The sequence below is a fragment of the Microchirus variegatus genome (genome assembly GCF_963457635.1).
Source record: "Microchirus variegatus genome assembly, chromosome: 2".
Lineage (NCBI taxonomy): Eukaryota > Metazoa > Chordata > Actinopteri > Pleuronectiformes > Soleidae > Microchirus > Microchirus variegatus.
Genome location: NC_139803.1, coordinates 34790604 through 34804349, shown reverse-complemented (window position 1 = coordinate 34804349; position 13746 = coordinate 34790604). Strand labels below are relative to the sequence as shown.

The window sequence follows — 13746 nt, the reverse complement described above, 5'->3', positions numbered from 1 at the left end:
CGACATGATCCATCAGATATTCTGTCCAAGTCATTAATACTCTGTTGCTAAATAGAATTAAGAAGAAGCAAGGGTGTATGTTTCCATTAAATTATTATTATTATAATACTTGACTGACTCAATGGGAGCAGAAGCCAATTGATTGTGATTGTCTAAATACACTGGTGTTTCAATGACAGGCAGAGGACTGTATGGTTCGTGTGAATGACGGCACGTGTCTCTGCGTTCTCTGGTTTTCTAGAGCAGGCCGGTTTTGAGGTCGTGGCTGCTGCTGCTGCTGTGCGAGGAGCGGCCGAGCAGCAAGTCCCGCTCGTGGATCAGGCTGTCCAGCAGGTCCTCTTGTCTGTAGTTGTGGTAGACTTTCAGGAAGGCGATGACCGCGATGCCGAGCCAGGTGAGCCAAGCGGCCCACAGGCCAAACTGAGAAAGAGAGACATAGGGCGATCATGAATACACATTCACTGAGAATCACGTGTCATTAAATGACAAACTAAACCCACCTGAGCTATAGCAAACTGGTCATAAAAAGCAGAGTTGTCCAGACCAAGTTCTAGATCTGTGTCCTGCAGGTCCTCGCAGCTAAAGACAAAACAGAACACAAGACATTTATGAGAACCAGATCGCTTGTACGTATGATGACGTTCTCTGACATGTTCCAGGTCCATGTGTTGCTCTTTCACCTGCTGGGCATGGTCCCGCCCTCGGTGACGGCGTCGCACCACAGGTTGAAACCCACGCTGACGATGGTGCTGGACAGGAAGACGGTGAACACCACCAGAGAGCTGATCACCAGGTTGAGGAAAGCGTTGAAGATGGAGCTGCATGCAAAAGGGGGCAAGAAAAAAAAAAGTAGTCTCATCTGTACTTAGCACTGACATCATTATTAATGTCCTGGAAACGTGGCGGCACGGCACAGTTTTATCTACCTTTCTCTGATAAATGGTGCAAGAAATGCTGACACAGTCTGGAGTGATGTCACAAAATCTAACCCAAGTGTGTGCCCTCCATCTTTACACAGGAGCAAGGTGATAACAAGAGGTCGATTTTACAGGAGTTTCTCTCTCATTAGTGTCTGTTATTTCATAATAAAACACCTTTATGTCGAGCTGCTAAATGTGAGTGCTCTGGCCTGTGCTACTGTGCTTATCACGGACGTGCACGGTGCTGCAATTCAGTGACTCACTCGTCGTGTCCTTTGCACAGGAAGAAGAGCAGCCTCCACGCCTGCACTGCGGACAGGATGAGGGACGCTATCCCGACAAAAGTGATGAAGCTGCAGGAGGACTCGGGTCCCCACTCCTCCACGATGAAGCGCTGCTTCGACACTGTGATGTTCTCGTTTTGCCACATGCCGCGCGTGAAGAGCAGGCATTTGCCACCGAAGTCCTCAGTGTTCTCCGACAGAGGCACCACGGCGATGAACCCGAAAACAAAGGCGAGAAAATAAAGGATGCACTGGGCGAAAATTAAATTGTCGAGGGCCATTTTTGTTCCTTCGTTCCCTGTGCCTCCCTCGTCAGCTCCCTGCGTCCTGGAGAAAGTGCGGCTGCGCAGTGGAGGCAGTGATGAGCGCAGGAGCAGCATCTGCGCTCTGCTGCAAACGAATGAGCAGGCAGAAAATCAGCATTCAATATTTCCAGCTATAGTTTTTCATTGAATGGACATATTTTAAATGTTTTGTGCATTATTGCATGCACATTTCCTAGAAAAAATTTCAGCATTCCCAGCTACCAATTTTTGGTACCCAGAACGTTCTGGGAGTGTTACCTGAAGGTTCTCCTGTGTTTGACACTGAACGTTTTCACTAATGTTCCTCTTTCCACATTAGTTTTGTGGTTGCAATTTGGTTCCCAGAAAGTTACTTTGTCACAACCTTCATACAACGTTTAGAGAACGTTCTCTAAAGTTTCCCAGAACGTTCCCCTAACCTTACTTTTATCCAACCTTCCTAAAACATTGCGGCCTATGCCTAATCCAATGAGAATAAATGAGACATTCAGGCTTTATTATCAGAAATCAAATATACTAGGGATAGATAGATAGATAGATAGATAGATAGATAGATAGATAGATAGATAGATAGATAGATAGATAGATAGATAGATAGAGTTTATAATTTCATTATATGTCATTAACCTTGTCTTTCCTTTATGTCCTCTCTCTCTCTCTCTCTCTCTCTCTCTCTCTCTCTCTCTCTCTCTCTCTCTCTCTCTCTCTCTCTCTCTCCTCATCTTGCAGGCTGAAGGATCCAGATCCAGTTTCGAGGCTGTTATTATTATTATTATCATTCAAATCATATAATCACCTCCCCCAATTTTTCCTTTCACCCCAACCGGTTGAGGCAGATTGCCGCACACCTTTGAGTCTGGTTCTATCAGAGACTTCTTCTTGTTAAAAGGTTATTACAAAAAGTTATACAAACGCTTTATACAAACAAAATTGATTTGAAGATAAAGACCAGGTTTTGTTCTCCATGAGGACTATCTGGTCCTGACAAAGTCAGTGTTTATGCCAAAAAAGAGTCATTGTAACTTTAATCTAACCAGTTAACGGCTAATCCTGATTTGAGGACTAAGGCCTGTGTTTATACCAGGTCCTAAAAAGGTAACAAAAACATGCAGGTGTACACACACACAGCATATTATACTCCTGTATTAGAGTAATGGTTTGTTTATAGATGGTGACAGACCTTAAGGAAGGGCAGGTAGCTGTCACAGCCATTTGATATACGCTTCACTGAGCCCATCTGGTGAGCTGGCCAAGGTGGCCTCACCACTGCCACCTCAACCACTCTGCCTTTATGCTGCCCATAGTGCCCTCCAGTGGGCATGGCACCTGCTGCTGCAGCCGCCGCTGCTGCCACAACACTGCATGCACTTACTGGAAGCTCCCTTTGAATCCCATTTACCTCTGTGCTCATTGTCTCCACACAATCTACAGATTCAGGCGGCTGCAGCAGAATGTGAGCACTGAATCATGCTTCATTTAAAAAAAACCAAAAAAAACAAACAGAACAGGAAAGGTCTAGTAAGTGAAACAGCTGCTTTAAAGAATCGTTTTAGGTCAGAGGATATTAATAATCCTGCTGTTTTCCTGCCTGGGACATATCCCTGCAACATAACGACAAGAATTGATATGAATTCTTTCCAGGCGTTCGACTGTTATTTGTATCCATCATATAAGCTGCAGTATTTTGCGTCCTCTCCCTGGAACATGATTTATGGCTCATTTTACACCACTGTGCTCTGTGGGTTTCCATGATGTTATCAGCTCTCAGATTAGCTTGAGTTATTGTAGTACTGTGTGTGTGCGTGTGTGTGTGTGCGTGTGCGTGCGTGCGTGCGTGCGTGCATGTGTGTGTGGCATTATTGGGGACTTGTATTCCTTATGGGACAAAAAAACGAATGTAAGTCAATGTAATCTCAGGTAAAGTCATGGGACAGACTGTGTGTGTGTGTGTGTGTGTGTGTGTGTGTGTGTGTGTGTGTGTGTGTGTGTGTGTGTGTGTGTGTGTGTGTGTGTGTGTGTGTGTGTGTGTGTGTGTGTGTGTGTGTGTGTGTGTGTGTGTGGTCCTGACCTAGAAGTTGACATTCATTCATCCATCTTCTAATTTCCTGTCATAAATCACTGTGTTGTTTCTGTTATGCTGTTTCAGAAGTACAGTAGATATCAGAGGTGCTGCCACGCCCACAAGGTCACAGGGAAAAAAAAGGGCCTAACAACTCCATCAGACATTTGCTTTTACACAAACAGCAGATTACAGATGCACGTCCACACAGAACTTCAAACCCCACTTTCAAATAATACAGCATGTGTGGGCTCGTGAACTGGCCACCCAGGGGAGACCCTGAGCAAGAAGTGTGTCAAGCTGAAATTATGTGTTGAGTTATTCACCCCAAGAACAAGCCACAGTGGGAGGGAGGGAGGAGGAGGATGCTAACCCAAATGCAGTCGCTAAGCTCTGAGCAAATATGGGGGAGCGATGGGCGGCAGAAAGCACTGGGAGGTCATCTAATTTTCATGAGATGCAATGGCAGCAAAACAAACATCCTTTTTCAAGAGCCAGTGAAGAATTTTAAGTGCAGAATAATTTTCAAGGTCGTGCATTTGGACCCACAGTCTTGTAACGCTCACCAGGGTCTACGTAAAAATCACATCATGTAATGAGTTATAACGAAATACTCATGTTTTAATCAGCAATAATTGCGGTTTCATTAATAATTCCTGAGATATTAAGTGTTTGTGTGTTACAGTGGAAGAACAAGGGTGTGGCAGGACTGTGTCAGCGAGTGTTGACGGGATAATCTGACCAGACGATTGATGAGGAAGAAGAAGAGACAGACCACATCAAAGGGGGAAAGTCTTTGTTGTGATCATTCATTCATCCATTTTATACCACTTTATCCTCCACTTAAGGGTCATGGGGGCCGATGGAGCCAATCCCATCTGACACAGAGCAAAAGGCAGGGGCGCACCTTGGACATCGCAGGGCCAACTTGGGGTCAACGGAGGTGTCAAATTAATCTCTGCATGATTGTAGGAGGAAACTGGAGAGAAAACACCGCAAATAAAAGGCCCAAACTAGGTCACAACCCAGGTCTTTTTTGGTGTAAGACATCAGATATTCACAATCAAAGGAAATGTTCACGTTATCTCTTCACGTAACAGATGCATCGTGCTCTCTTTCCTCTCCTGGAATCGTGTTATTTCCCCAAACACCAACCTGCAGGCTCCTCTTTGTCTGCCTGTGACACAAAACAACATCAAAACAGACACAATTACAGCCTCTTTATTCTCGGCAGTGATGTGGAGGAGCCGATGAAATATCCTGTACCCATTAATCTTTCCCCAGGGGGCGCAGGAGACTGGGAGCACTGGGCCAGCCACTGATTAAATGCTCCTAATAGAGGCCATTCATCTCCTCTTGAATTGTGAACGTCTAAACAAGCAACATCAACCCGACGCTATATGTACTCGCTGTGCAAATATTGGTATTTTCATAAAGACTGGAAATGCCTGTGATATTTCATCCCGTGATATCTTTTTAAGTGGACTTGATCTCTTTGTGAGCGATGACTTTATTTCCAACCACAGTGTGAATATCTCATCTATAACTGTGCCACAGCAATAATCAGCATAAACTATCATAGCACACGAGGTCGTTTGGGACGAGATCAAAATTCATTCTTTGCTCTAATAACGATGTTTAATATCCTGGTTTTACTATCATCCTGGAACTGAACGGATGATAGTTTTATCAGCAATTAAGGGTTTGTCTTAAACTCATTTTCACACGTATACTCGTTAATATCCCTCTATCTGCCAATTAAGCAAATCCTGCACAGTGTCACTTTTGGCCTGAATGAACAATTAGATAACACTAACAGCTCCTCTGGAAACACACACTAACTCTGAGTTTGTAGGATAATTAATGTAATGCCATCACTCCAAACATTCAGTGTACAAGCAAACTCGGCACACACTGTTTGTACAGTGTAAAATACTCAGGCTCGCGGTACAATCATCATAAATTAACATGGCTTAATTGTGTTTCACCTGCCAGGATCCATATGGTCCCCAATTGTGAGCAAAATAATTAGGTGTCTGTGTCCCAATTAAACAATTATCTAATGAAACCTCAGTAAAACAATTAGCTGCTACCACATCCTGGCAGTGACTACGATGCTTAGCAGTGTAATGTCCTGGTCAACGAGCATGAAAGCAGTAAAATTAGTGGCATAAAAAGAAAAAAAGGAGGACTACGCTGTTGTCATGGCAAATGAATAAAGGCTACACACATGTGGCTCTTCGTGTCAAGACACAATACAGTTGATTCAAATCCGCCTTCATGCTGGAGAATGACATCATTGTGGGGTGGAGATCTCAGAGGCGGTGATGATTATGCTAGAGGACAGGAGAACAAGGGATGAAGGGGAGTAAAGAGGGCACCTGCTGGGCTGTGATGGAGCAAAAATCCTCAGGGACCAGAAATGAGATCATCCAAATCCGAGACGCTGTCAAGCATCTGAACTGGGACAATAGTGACCCCTAGTGACCAGTGTGGATTTGATCCTCCTTTTGATGAAATAGCTTGTGTCAGGAGAAAGAAATAGCTCTTTGCCATCTGTTTTGTCTTCTTCAGACTGTAGAAACATGGCTGCCTTCATACAAGAGAACTGTGCAATCAACAAAATCAGAGTGTTTCCTATTGAGATTAACTGATCTACAACAGGAAACTTGCCAATTTGAAACCATTCTTTTAATTTTATGCAACACTGCGCCAGTGTTATACGTCTTTAACCCTTGTGACAAGGTTGGGGCATCAGTGTGGAGCAATAGGCCGTAGCAGCTCCCTAAGGCCCAGTGGTGATCAGCACGACGTGGCAGATGGAGGGCGGGTCTGCTGAGTGTACACCTCCCGTAGAAATGTGGTCGAGGGAGGGGAGAGCAGGTTGTTTAATGGATGAGTGACTGCTGTGGCAAGGTTAAGGGAACTCATATCTGAGAATTCTCCCTCTCCTCGCAGCCTTTTAAGACCCTCAGAGTCTCTCTCTGAGGGTCCCCTCTGACTGTAGGCTGTGATGGAGGTCAGTCTGCAAACAACAGGGCAGATTGAATGAATGAGTGAAGCTCAATTTAGCAAAGAGATTACGTCCCACTTGGTGAAGTTCCTCTTCTAGAAAGCGGTCTGACTGGTCACCTTTATCAACCAGTGATAAAAAGATCGCTTTGCACTATTCAATATAAGGAAAAATCAGGCCGTACCTAATTCAACAGGCCACCCCGCTCCTGGTGGTGTCCTAGTTTGTTAAAGGTGCATTATGTTATAAATCTAAAGCAACTGGCCATAAAATCCTCCTAATATGTTACAGAGACTCAGGAATAATGTTCATATAACAAACTGAACTCACCAACAACAACAGTACAGACAAAATATTCATATAAAAAAAACACTTTTGCAGACTGCAAATCATGTTTATGTTTTGAAATCATGTTTTGGCATGTGGCGCCACCTACCGCCGTCTACCAATCATTGCAGTCAGTAGAGTCTCAGCTGCTGGGCAAACACGGGTTGCCAGTTACGTCAAAAAACGAAACCTAAAAGTATTTTGAATTTGAATGTAGTAACTGTTTTTGGCCACATTCTTACATATGGCGCCTTTAAATGATCTGGCTTCATGTTTAGTTTTATATGTATGTAACTGAAATCATTAATTATGACATTGTGACACAACTGTGACTCTCATTCTTTCTGAAATTGAAAGTAACAAATATCTGTTTCACTCACTCAGCAGCACAAAGTACAGTTTAAGATCCTGAAACTGCATCAGCAGTGATTCATTTTCCCACTCCACAAAACATAATGGTGAACAATTAAACGTTGCTGAGGAGAATGGAGTCTGTGGCGCCATCTGGTGGTGTTAGCATCAGTTCAGGGCAATCTGTCAAAGACATCAGGGGGAATCTGCTGTGTTTGTCAACTTCTTATCCGCTTTGGTTTTCACTGTCAGTGATGAAAGAAGAGATCCTCTGCAGGGTCGTGGTGCTTTTATACCACACTCAGATCTTCAGAGGAGTAAACCTGTTGTTGCTTGGAGAAAGAGCACACACATAAAGAGCGTTTTCTCAAAGTCAAATGTTGACAGAATGTCAGTCATTCTGCAGCAGGAACGATTAAAACATACGTTATGGATTAGCTGTCTGTGCCATGTCTGTGCTCTTTGCTCTGTTTGCTCTTCTTTTTGCTGTTCGATTTTCTCTCAGTGTGTTCTGGCCAGACGAGCTATCCCTGGAATAAAGAGCATAAGGGAAATTAACCTGCTGAGTTCTCTGGGGTATTAAAGATAAATCAGCATGTCGTCTGCAGCCGCAGTGCCTTATCTTGTGATGGGGCTTTCTCACTTCCATTTACGGCCTTTCTGACTAGTGTGACAAAGTTCCTCTGGAGACAAACGGTGCATTGATGTTTTCTGGATTTAAACTGTCCTACCATGATTTTAGATAGGAAGCGAAATGGGGAATGAGTGTGTGAAGGGTGCTCTGCAGGTGATGACGGTGTCAGACAGAATCCTGAGTTTGATGTTAGAGATTGCTTATGACAGAGTTCTGGAGTAAGTTGGATGAAGTTGTAGAGAGTTTTCAGAGGGGTGAGAGCCTGCTCGAACCTCCAAACATACCTTTAAAGAGAGGAATGTTATCATTATGTTGACACTGATAAAGATTATCTACACAAAGAGGGTCCAAATATCTATCATATTTATAGGTTTTATTATAATACAAGACAATAACTCACAATGCTCTCTCTTTCTCTTTCTCCAGCATCCGACAGAGACTAGTGTTGACCATGAAGATCAGATGGTGGATGATGTGACGCTCCAGGGAACAGCAACTCCATGGAGGCCTCGGTAAAGTGTGACATAACATAAAGTATTTCTATTATATTACTTCTTTGTTATTTTATTTTTGAAATGTTGTCTCATATCATAGAAGCATATTCTAAGATCCATTTAAACCTCAGTAAAAACATTTCCTTTCCTGAGGGAAACATCTGAGTCACTGTGACACGGTGAAGTGACATCAATCATACGCTCCATACTCCAGACGCTCGTTAGTGTCACCTGCAGAACCATAATGGCCGCTGAAACAAGGACACTAAAGTGATCAACGGGGAAAATTATCCGGAACCTTGAAGTCATTCTAATTATAATGACAGATCAGAATCGGTCATCCGGCTGATGTTTCATATGGTCACTTTTGCCTCCCACGTGTCTTAAGGTTACACACCTTTTACGTGTCTGTGATCAAAAGCTGGCAGGAACTGGAAAACCTTGACAGGAAGACTAGAGGAGGAGTTCAGTATATGTCTTAGACTAGAAAAGAAGAGAAGATGGCGTGCTTTATTCACCCTGTGTTTGAATGGATGTCCAATTTGCCTGATCTTCAAATCTGCAGGTTTCTCTCCCTCTTCCATCATGTCAAATTTAAGGAAACAGAAAAATGCAACAAAAAATTAAAAAGAGCAAGACTTCAGCAAGAGAGGAATAGTTCTGATTTGAAGAGTCAGCAATTCCACAGCAAGTGTCTTGAGATTTTCCTCCACATCTGAGAGAGATACACTTCACCTCTTGACGCTCTGACAGCAAAAGGGAAAAGAGGAAATGTTATAACATAATGTAATAACAGTTGTTTCATCCTTTTGTGATAGTATCTTATCTTATATATTTTTATACATAAAAAAAAACATTGTTAATTCAAACATTCATGTGATGTGCTGAAGAAGGCAGCTGAAGAAGTGGTTAAATCACTTCTGCACTCAAACCTGGACAAAACCTCTCTTATGTTTCTGAAATTAGACAAATCAACTGCGCAAGAGCAGATTAAACATGGTGGTCGTTACGTTAAAGAGCCTGCAGAGAGGAAATTGTTAAGATTTGTTAGATTCTAGTGTGTGTGTGTGCGTGCGTGTGTGTGAGATGGAGACAGAGAGAGTTGCTCTGTCTGCTGTGGATTTGCTGACTGGTCCAGTGGCTGCAGTAACGTTCCTGTCTTACACAAGCTACTTTGGTACACGTTAATCCACTAATCTCACTCTCAGTTAACATTTCATTGGCTGATTTGTGTATTGAAATGAATGTTGTTACCAGAATAGATTGAGACCAGCAGGAGTGGGACGATAGAACACTCCTCCCTGCTCTTTAGTCAGCAACTCAGTGGAAGGTAGAACTACAACCTATAGATGCTTAATGTAACTAATGCTCCACTTTACACTCATATTTGAATGACAGTTGATTGACAACAAACATTTGCTGTTTTCGGCTTCACAGATGTGAAGATCTGAAGTTTGTAATTTTCAGCTAGATGCAACAACACGGCTGTGCAAAACTTTTTCAGAGATTTCAAAATAACCACGTAAATGATCTGTCATTATTAGTCATTAGTAGGCGCAGCTCTACTTGCAGGAGTCGTCCAGTAGAGAGCAGTCAGACAGATCTTTTCTAAAAAAATATTGCTTTTATTGTGTAAAAATAACCCCCCAAAAATACCATATTTGCACGACTACTCAGAATAATTAACATGCTCTTTAAAAATCATAATAATATGCCGTATACTCTCAGTGGTACTGTGTTAATAGTTGAGATTAACTCTAACATATACCCAGATACACATTCCGTATACTTTTACTTTTGACTTAAATGAAAACAAACACACTCAGTCTTTTCTGTGCCAAGACACTGTCAGATTTGCATAGGTGGCAGAAGGTGGGACCAAATCCCTCGCGGGGCCCAGGACTGATTAATGATTACAGGGGATTAGGAGGAGGGTCAGAACGACAGGTTACTACAATCTCACTGCGATGCTGCCGCGGCTTCTTTCACACAAACTGTGTCACTACGGCCACGTTGTTCTGTCAGGACAGAGGACCTGAGGATGTCAGCAAGAGGAGAAAGTGACAAAGACCGGGAAAAGTCATGCTGACCATGCTGAGGTAAGTGCAGCAGGTTTTTATTATATATATATATATTAATATTATTCACATTTTAATGTGTCAGCTATACATTTTATGATGGGCAACAGTAATATGATCATAAAAATGTATGTGTTTTTTAATGTAATTATACATTGTGATGTTTTCTGTGTTCACCTCTTCACAAACATTTGATTACATGTCTATATATTGTATACTGTGTAATAATACATCACATGTATTTGTCCTATCTCTCTCTGCTGTAGTCTCAAAGAGTTGCCAGCACCCATGATAAAACCAGTATGCCGCGTCCACATGATATTGATCATGACAACCAGGCTAAGCTGCTTATGAAAGAACCTTTGGTGAACTGTTCAACCAACCCCCCTCCCACTGGTCTCCAACACCCCCTGGAGGATAACCTGTTCCTCTCCCTTCATCTACCTGCATCCCACCCTTAATCCCCCCCCTGTTGACTTTGGAGAAAAACACAGAGGATAAAACCATGGCGGTCTTAAGAGTGAAGTTCACCAAGACCAAGAGGGACAAGTTGGCCCAGGTGCTGTGGATCCTCAACTGGATCTCAGTGGTGACAGGAGCCATCCTCTTCAGTCTGGGGCTTTTCCTCAAGGTGGAGATCAACAAGCGAGTGGAGGTGATGGCTGAGAGGGACATCCAGTACATGCCCAACATGCTCATAGCTGTGGGCCTCATCGCCTGCGCTATCAACTTCCTGGGTGGGAAGATCTGCTATGACTGTGTGGACGGCACCAAGTTCTTGCGCTGGAAGCTGATCATGCTTCCCTACATCATATGCACCTTCTTCTTCACCTTCTGCGTGCTGGTGGGCGCTCTGATGTGCTACAGCATGCGCGGGGAGCTGGAGGAGTCTCTGGACCTGGGCCTGACCGAGGCCATGAAGTTTTATAAGGACACGGACACACCGGGACGATGTTTCCTGAAGCGCACCGTGGACATCCTGCAGATAGAGTTCAAGTGCTGTGGCAACAGTGGCTACAGAGACTGGTTTCAGATCCAGTGGATCAGTAACCGGTACCTGGACATGTCTCAGAAAGAGGTGGTGGAGTAAGTACCAACTAAACTAAACCAGTGAAGAGAAATGACATTAAAAATATATCCAGAGTTATCAGACACATTTAATCATAAATAACTAAAACATTACGGCATGAAACATTCATGATAATATAATCTAATAACCTTTTTTGTCAGAAGAGTCATTTTTCAAATTGAACTCATTAATATTCCATCTTCACTTCACTAAAATACACTGAATAAAAGATGATTTTTCTTTGGAATATCTTGATGTAAAATAGAAAGAAAAGTTGAACTATTGTGTCAAGCTGTAAACATTCCACACGCTGCAGCTCACAGACTCTCGACTTCTCCTTATTTCCCCCCCTGCCGTCCAGCCGATTAAGGAGCAATGTGGAGGGGAAGTACCTGATGGACGCAGTTCCCTTCAGCTGCTGCAACATCAACTCCCCCCGGCCCTGCATCCAAAAGCAGATCACCAACAACTCGGCCCACTTCAACTACGAGCACCAGACGGAGGAGCTGAACCTGTGGATGAAAGGCTGTCGGCAGGCGCTGCTCGAGCACTACAACTACATCATGCAGTCCATCGGCCTCGCTGTCCTCATCACCTGGCTGTTTGAGGTCAGAAAAGACAAGCTCCTACCAATGAAGTGAAATGAAGCGTAGTTGTTACCTTTGTAGCAAGAAGACCAGGGTTTGAGACCTGGTCAGAACAAGGACCTTTCTGCATGAAGTTTGCATGTTCTCCCCGTGTGTGTGAGTGGGTTTTCTCCCACAGTCCAAAGACAAAAGACATGCAGATTTGGAGATTAGGTCAATTGAACACTCTAAATGGAACTGTCTCATCTTTTGCCCTATGTCAGCTGAGATTGGCACCAGTGACCCCTGCGACCCTCATGTGGAGGATAAAGCAGTAGAAGATGGATGGATGATTCATGAGTGAACGATGCATTTTGCTTGCGGCTTCCTCAGGTTCACTCAGCTCAGTTGGAAAGTATTCATGGCTGAGCTATAGCAACATATTACATGACCAATCAGTCAGTATCCTTTTTTTGTTAGCAACACCTGAGTGAAAAACAGGGGCCAAAACAGTGGATGTAGTGGGTTTTCTCCAGTTTTCTCCCACCGTCCAAAAACATGCAGATTTGGGGATGAGGCAGGTGTGAGACTTATCGTTAAGATGGAGAAATAGATCCAGGGTTTTGGAGCTCGAGAGAAAAAACCTTGTTGTTGAAGAACGGTATCCAACAGGCAGCACTTGAAGCTTTATTGTCCTCTACTTGGTTGCTTCAGTCAAATAAAAACATCCGTTGCATACATAAAGAGGAATGAAACTACTCATTTGACTGTAATACCTTTGTCTTTTTGTCTTCTACTGCAGCTGTCCGTGCTGACAGGAGTCCGTTACCTTCAAACGTCCCTGGAAAACGTTCTGCGGCAGGGAGACCCCAACTCTGAGTCTGACGGTTGGCTGCTGGAGAACAGCTTCATGGAAACGGCACGCATAAACCTGAACATCATCAAGAGTCTGGGCAAGAACAACCAGATCGACGAAGCCAACAACGGAGACCCAAATATCAATGTCCCGTCCACTTCCAAAGCACACTACGGGCCAGACAATGTGCCACCAAAGCAGATGAGTGAATCCAGTTGATCTCACAGTGGCGAAGAAGCCTCAGTGAGCCTAAAAATACATACACACGTAAGCAGACAAAGCTGTTTGTGTGTGTGTGTGTTTTGCCTTTTTAACTTTTTCCAAACACAAGTCAAAACCATACATTCATACATTCTTGACGCAAACACCTCAACAACCAAGCACCATAGATGTGCACATTCTCCAATACAATGTACACAACTGTACTGTAATCTGTTTACAGATGATATTTTACTGTTGCCTGTGTGTTGTCAATTGAAAAACGTTTTATTCAACCTATTTTGTTGCAGCACTGGAATTTAAAATGAACTTGAATTTAAGCTTGAATTAAAGAAAAAACAAAGAAGAGACAAATCTAGCAAAACCTGATCTTTTCAATTATGGGTCATAACCTACAACCCCACAACAATCTGTTTTTAGCTACTTAAGTAATGCTGTTCTTAGGCAGACAAATACTGGCAAACACCTCCTTGACGTGGTTAATAAATGAAGTGGAGAAGTTTGAGCAGTCGTATCTGCAAACATAGGGAAAGTTTATGATTATTTTTTATCTCAAGTTTCAAGCGTTTCA

General features: G+C 43.2%; 2 protein-coding genes across 2 annotated transcripts; one reads left to right on the top strand and one right to left on the bottom strand.

Moving 5' to 3' along the window:
- Nucleotides 1-237: 237 nt before the first annotated feature.
- Nucleotides 238-1584, bottom strand: tmem179ab (transmembrane protein 179a-B; the record flags this gene model as incomplete). The annotated part of the gene is made up of 4 exons (XM_083906863.1): nt 238-420; nt 501-579; nt 681-818; nt 1184-1584. 4 exons carry the CDS (start codon nt 1582-1584, stop codon nt 238-240), a joined length of 801 nt encoding a protein of 266 aa, XP_083762989.1.
- Nucleotides 1585-10970: 9386 nt separating this feature from the next.
- On the top strand, nt 10971-13175 carry LOC310944355 (photoreceptor outer segment membrane glycoprotein 2-like; the record flags this gene model as incomplete). The annotated part of the gene is made up of 3 exons (XM_083910119.1): nt 10971-11551; nt 11896-12142; nt 12903-13175. 3 exons carry the CDS (start codon nt 10971-10973, stop codon nt 13173-13175), a joined length of 1101 nt encoding a protein of 366 aa, XP_083766245.1.
- Between the last annotated feature and the right edge of the window lie 571 nt (nt 13176-13746).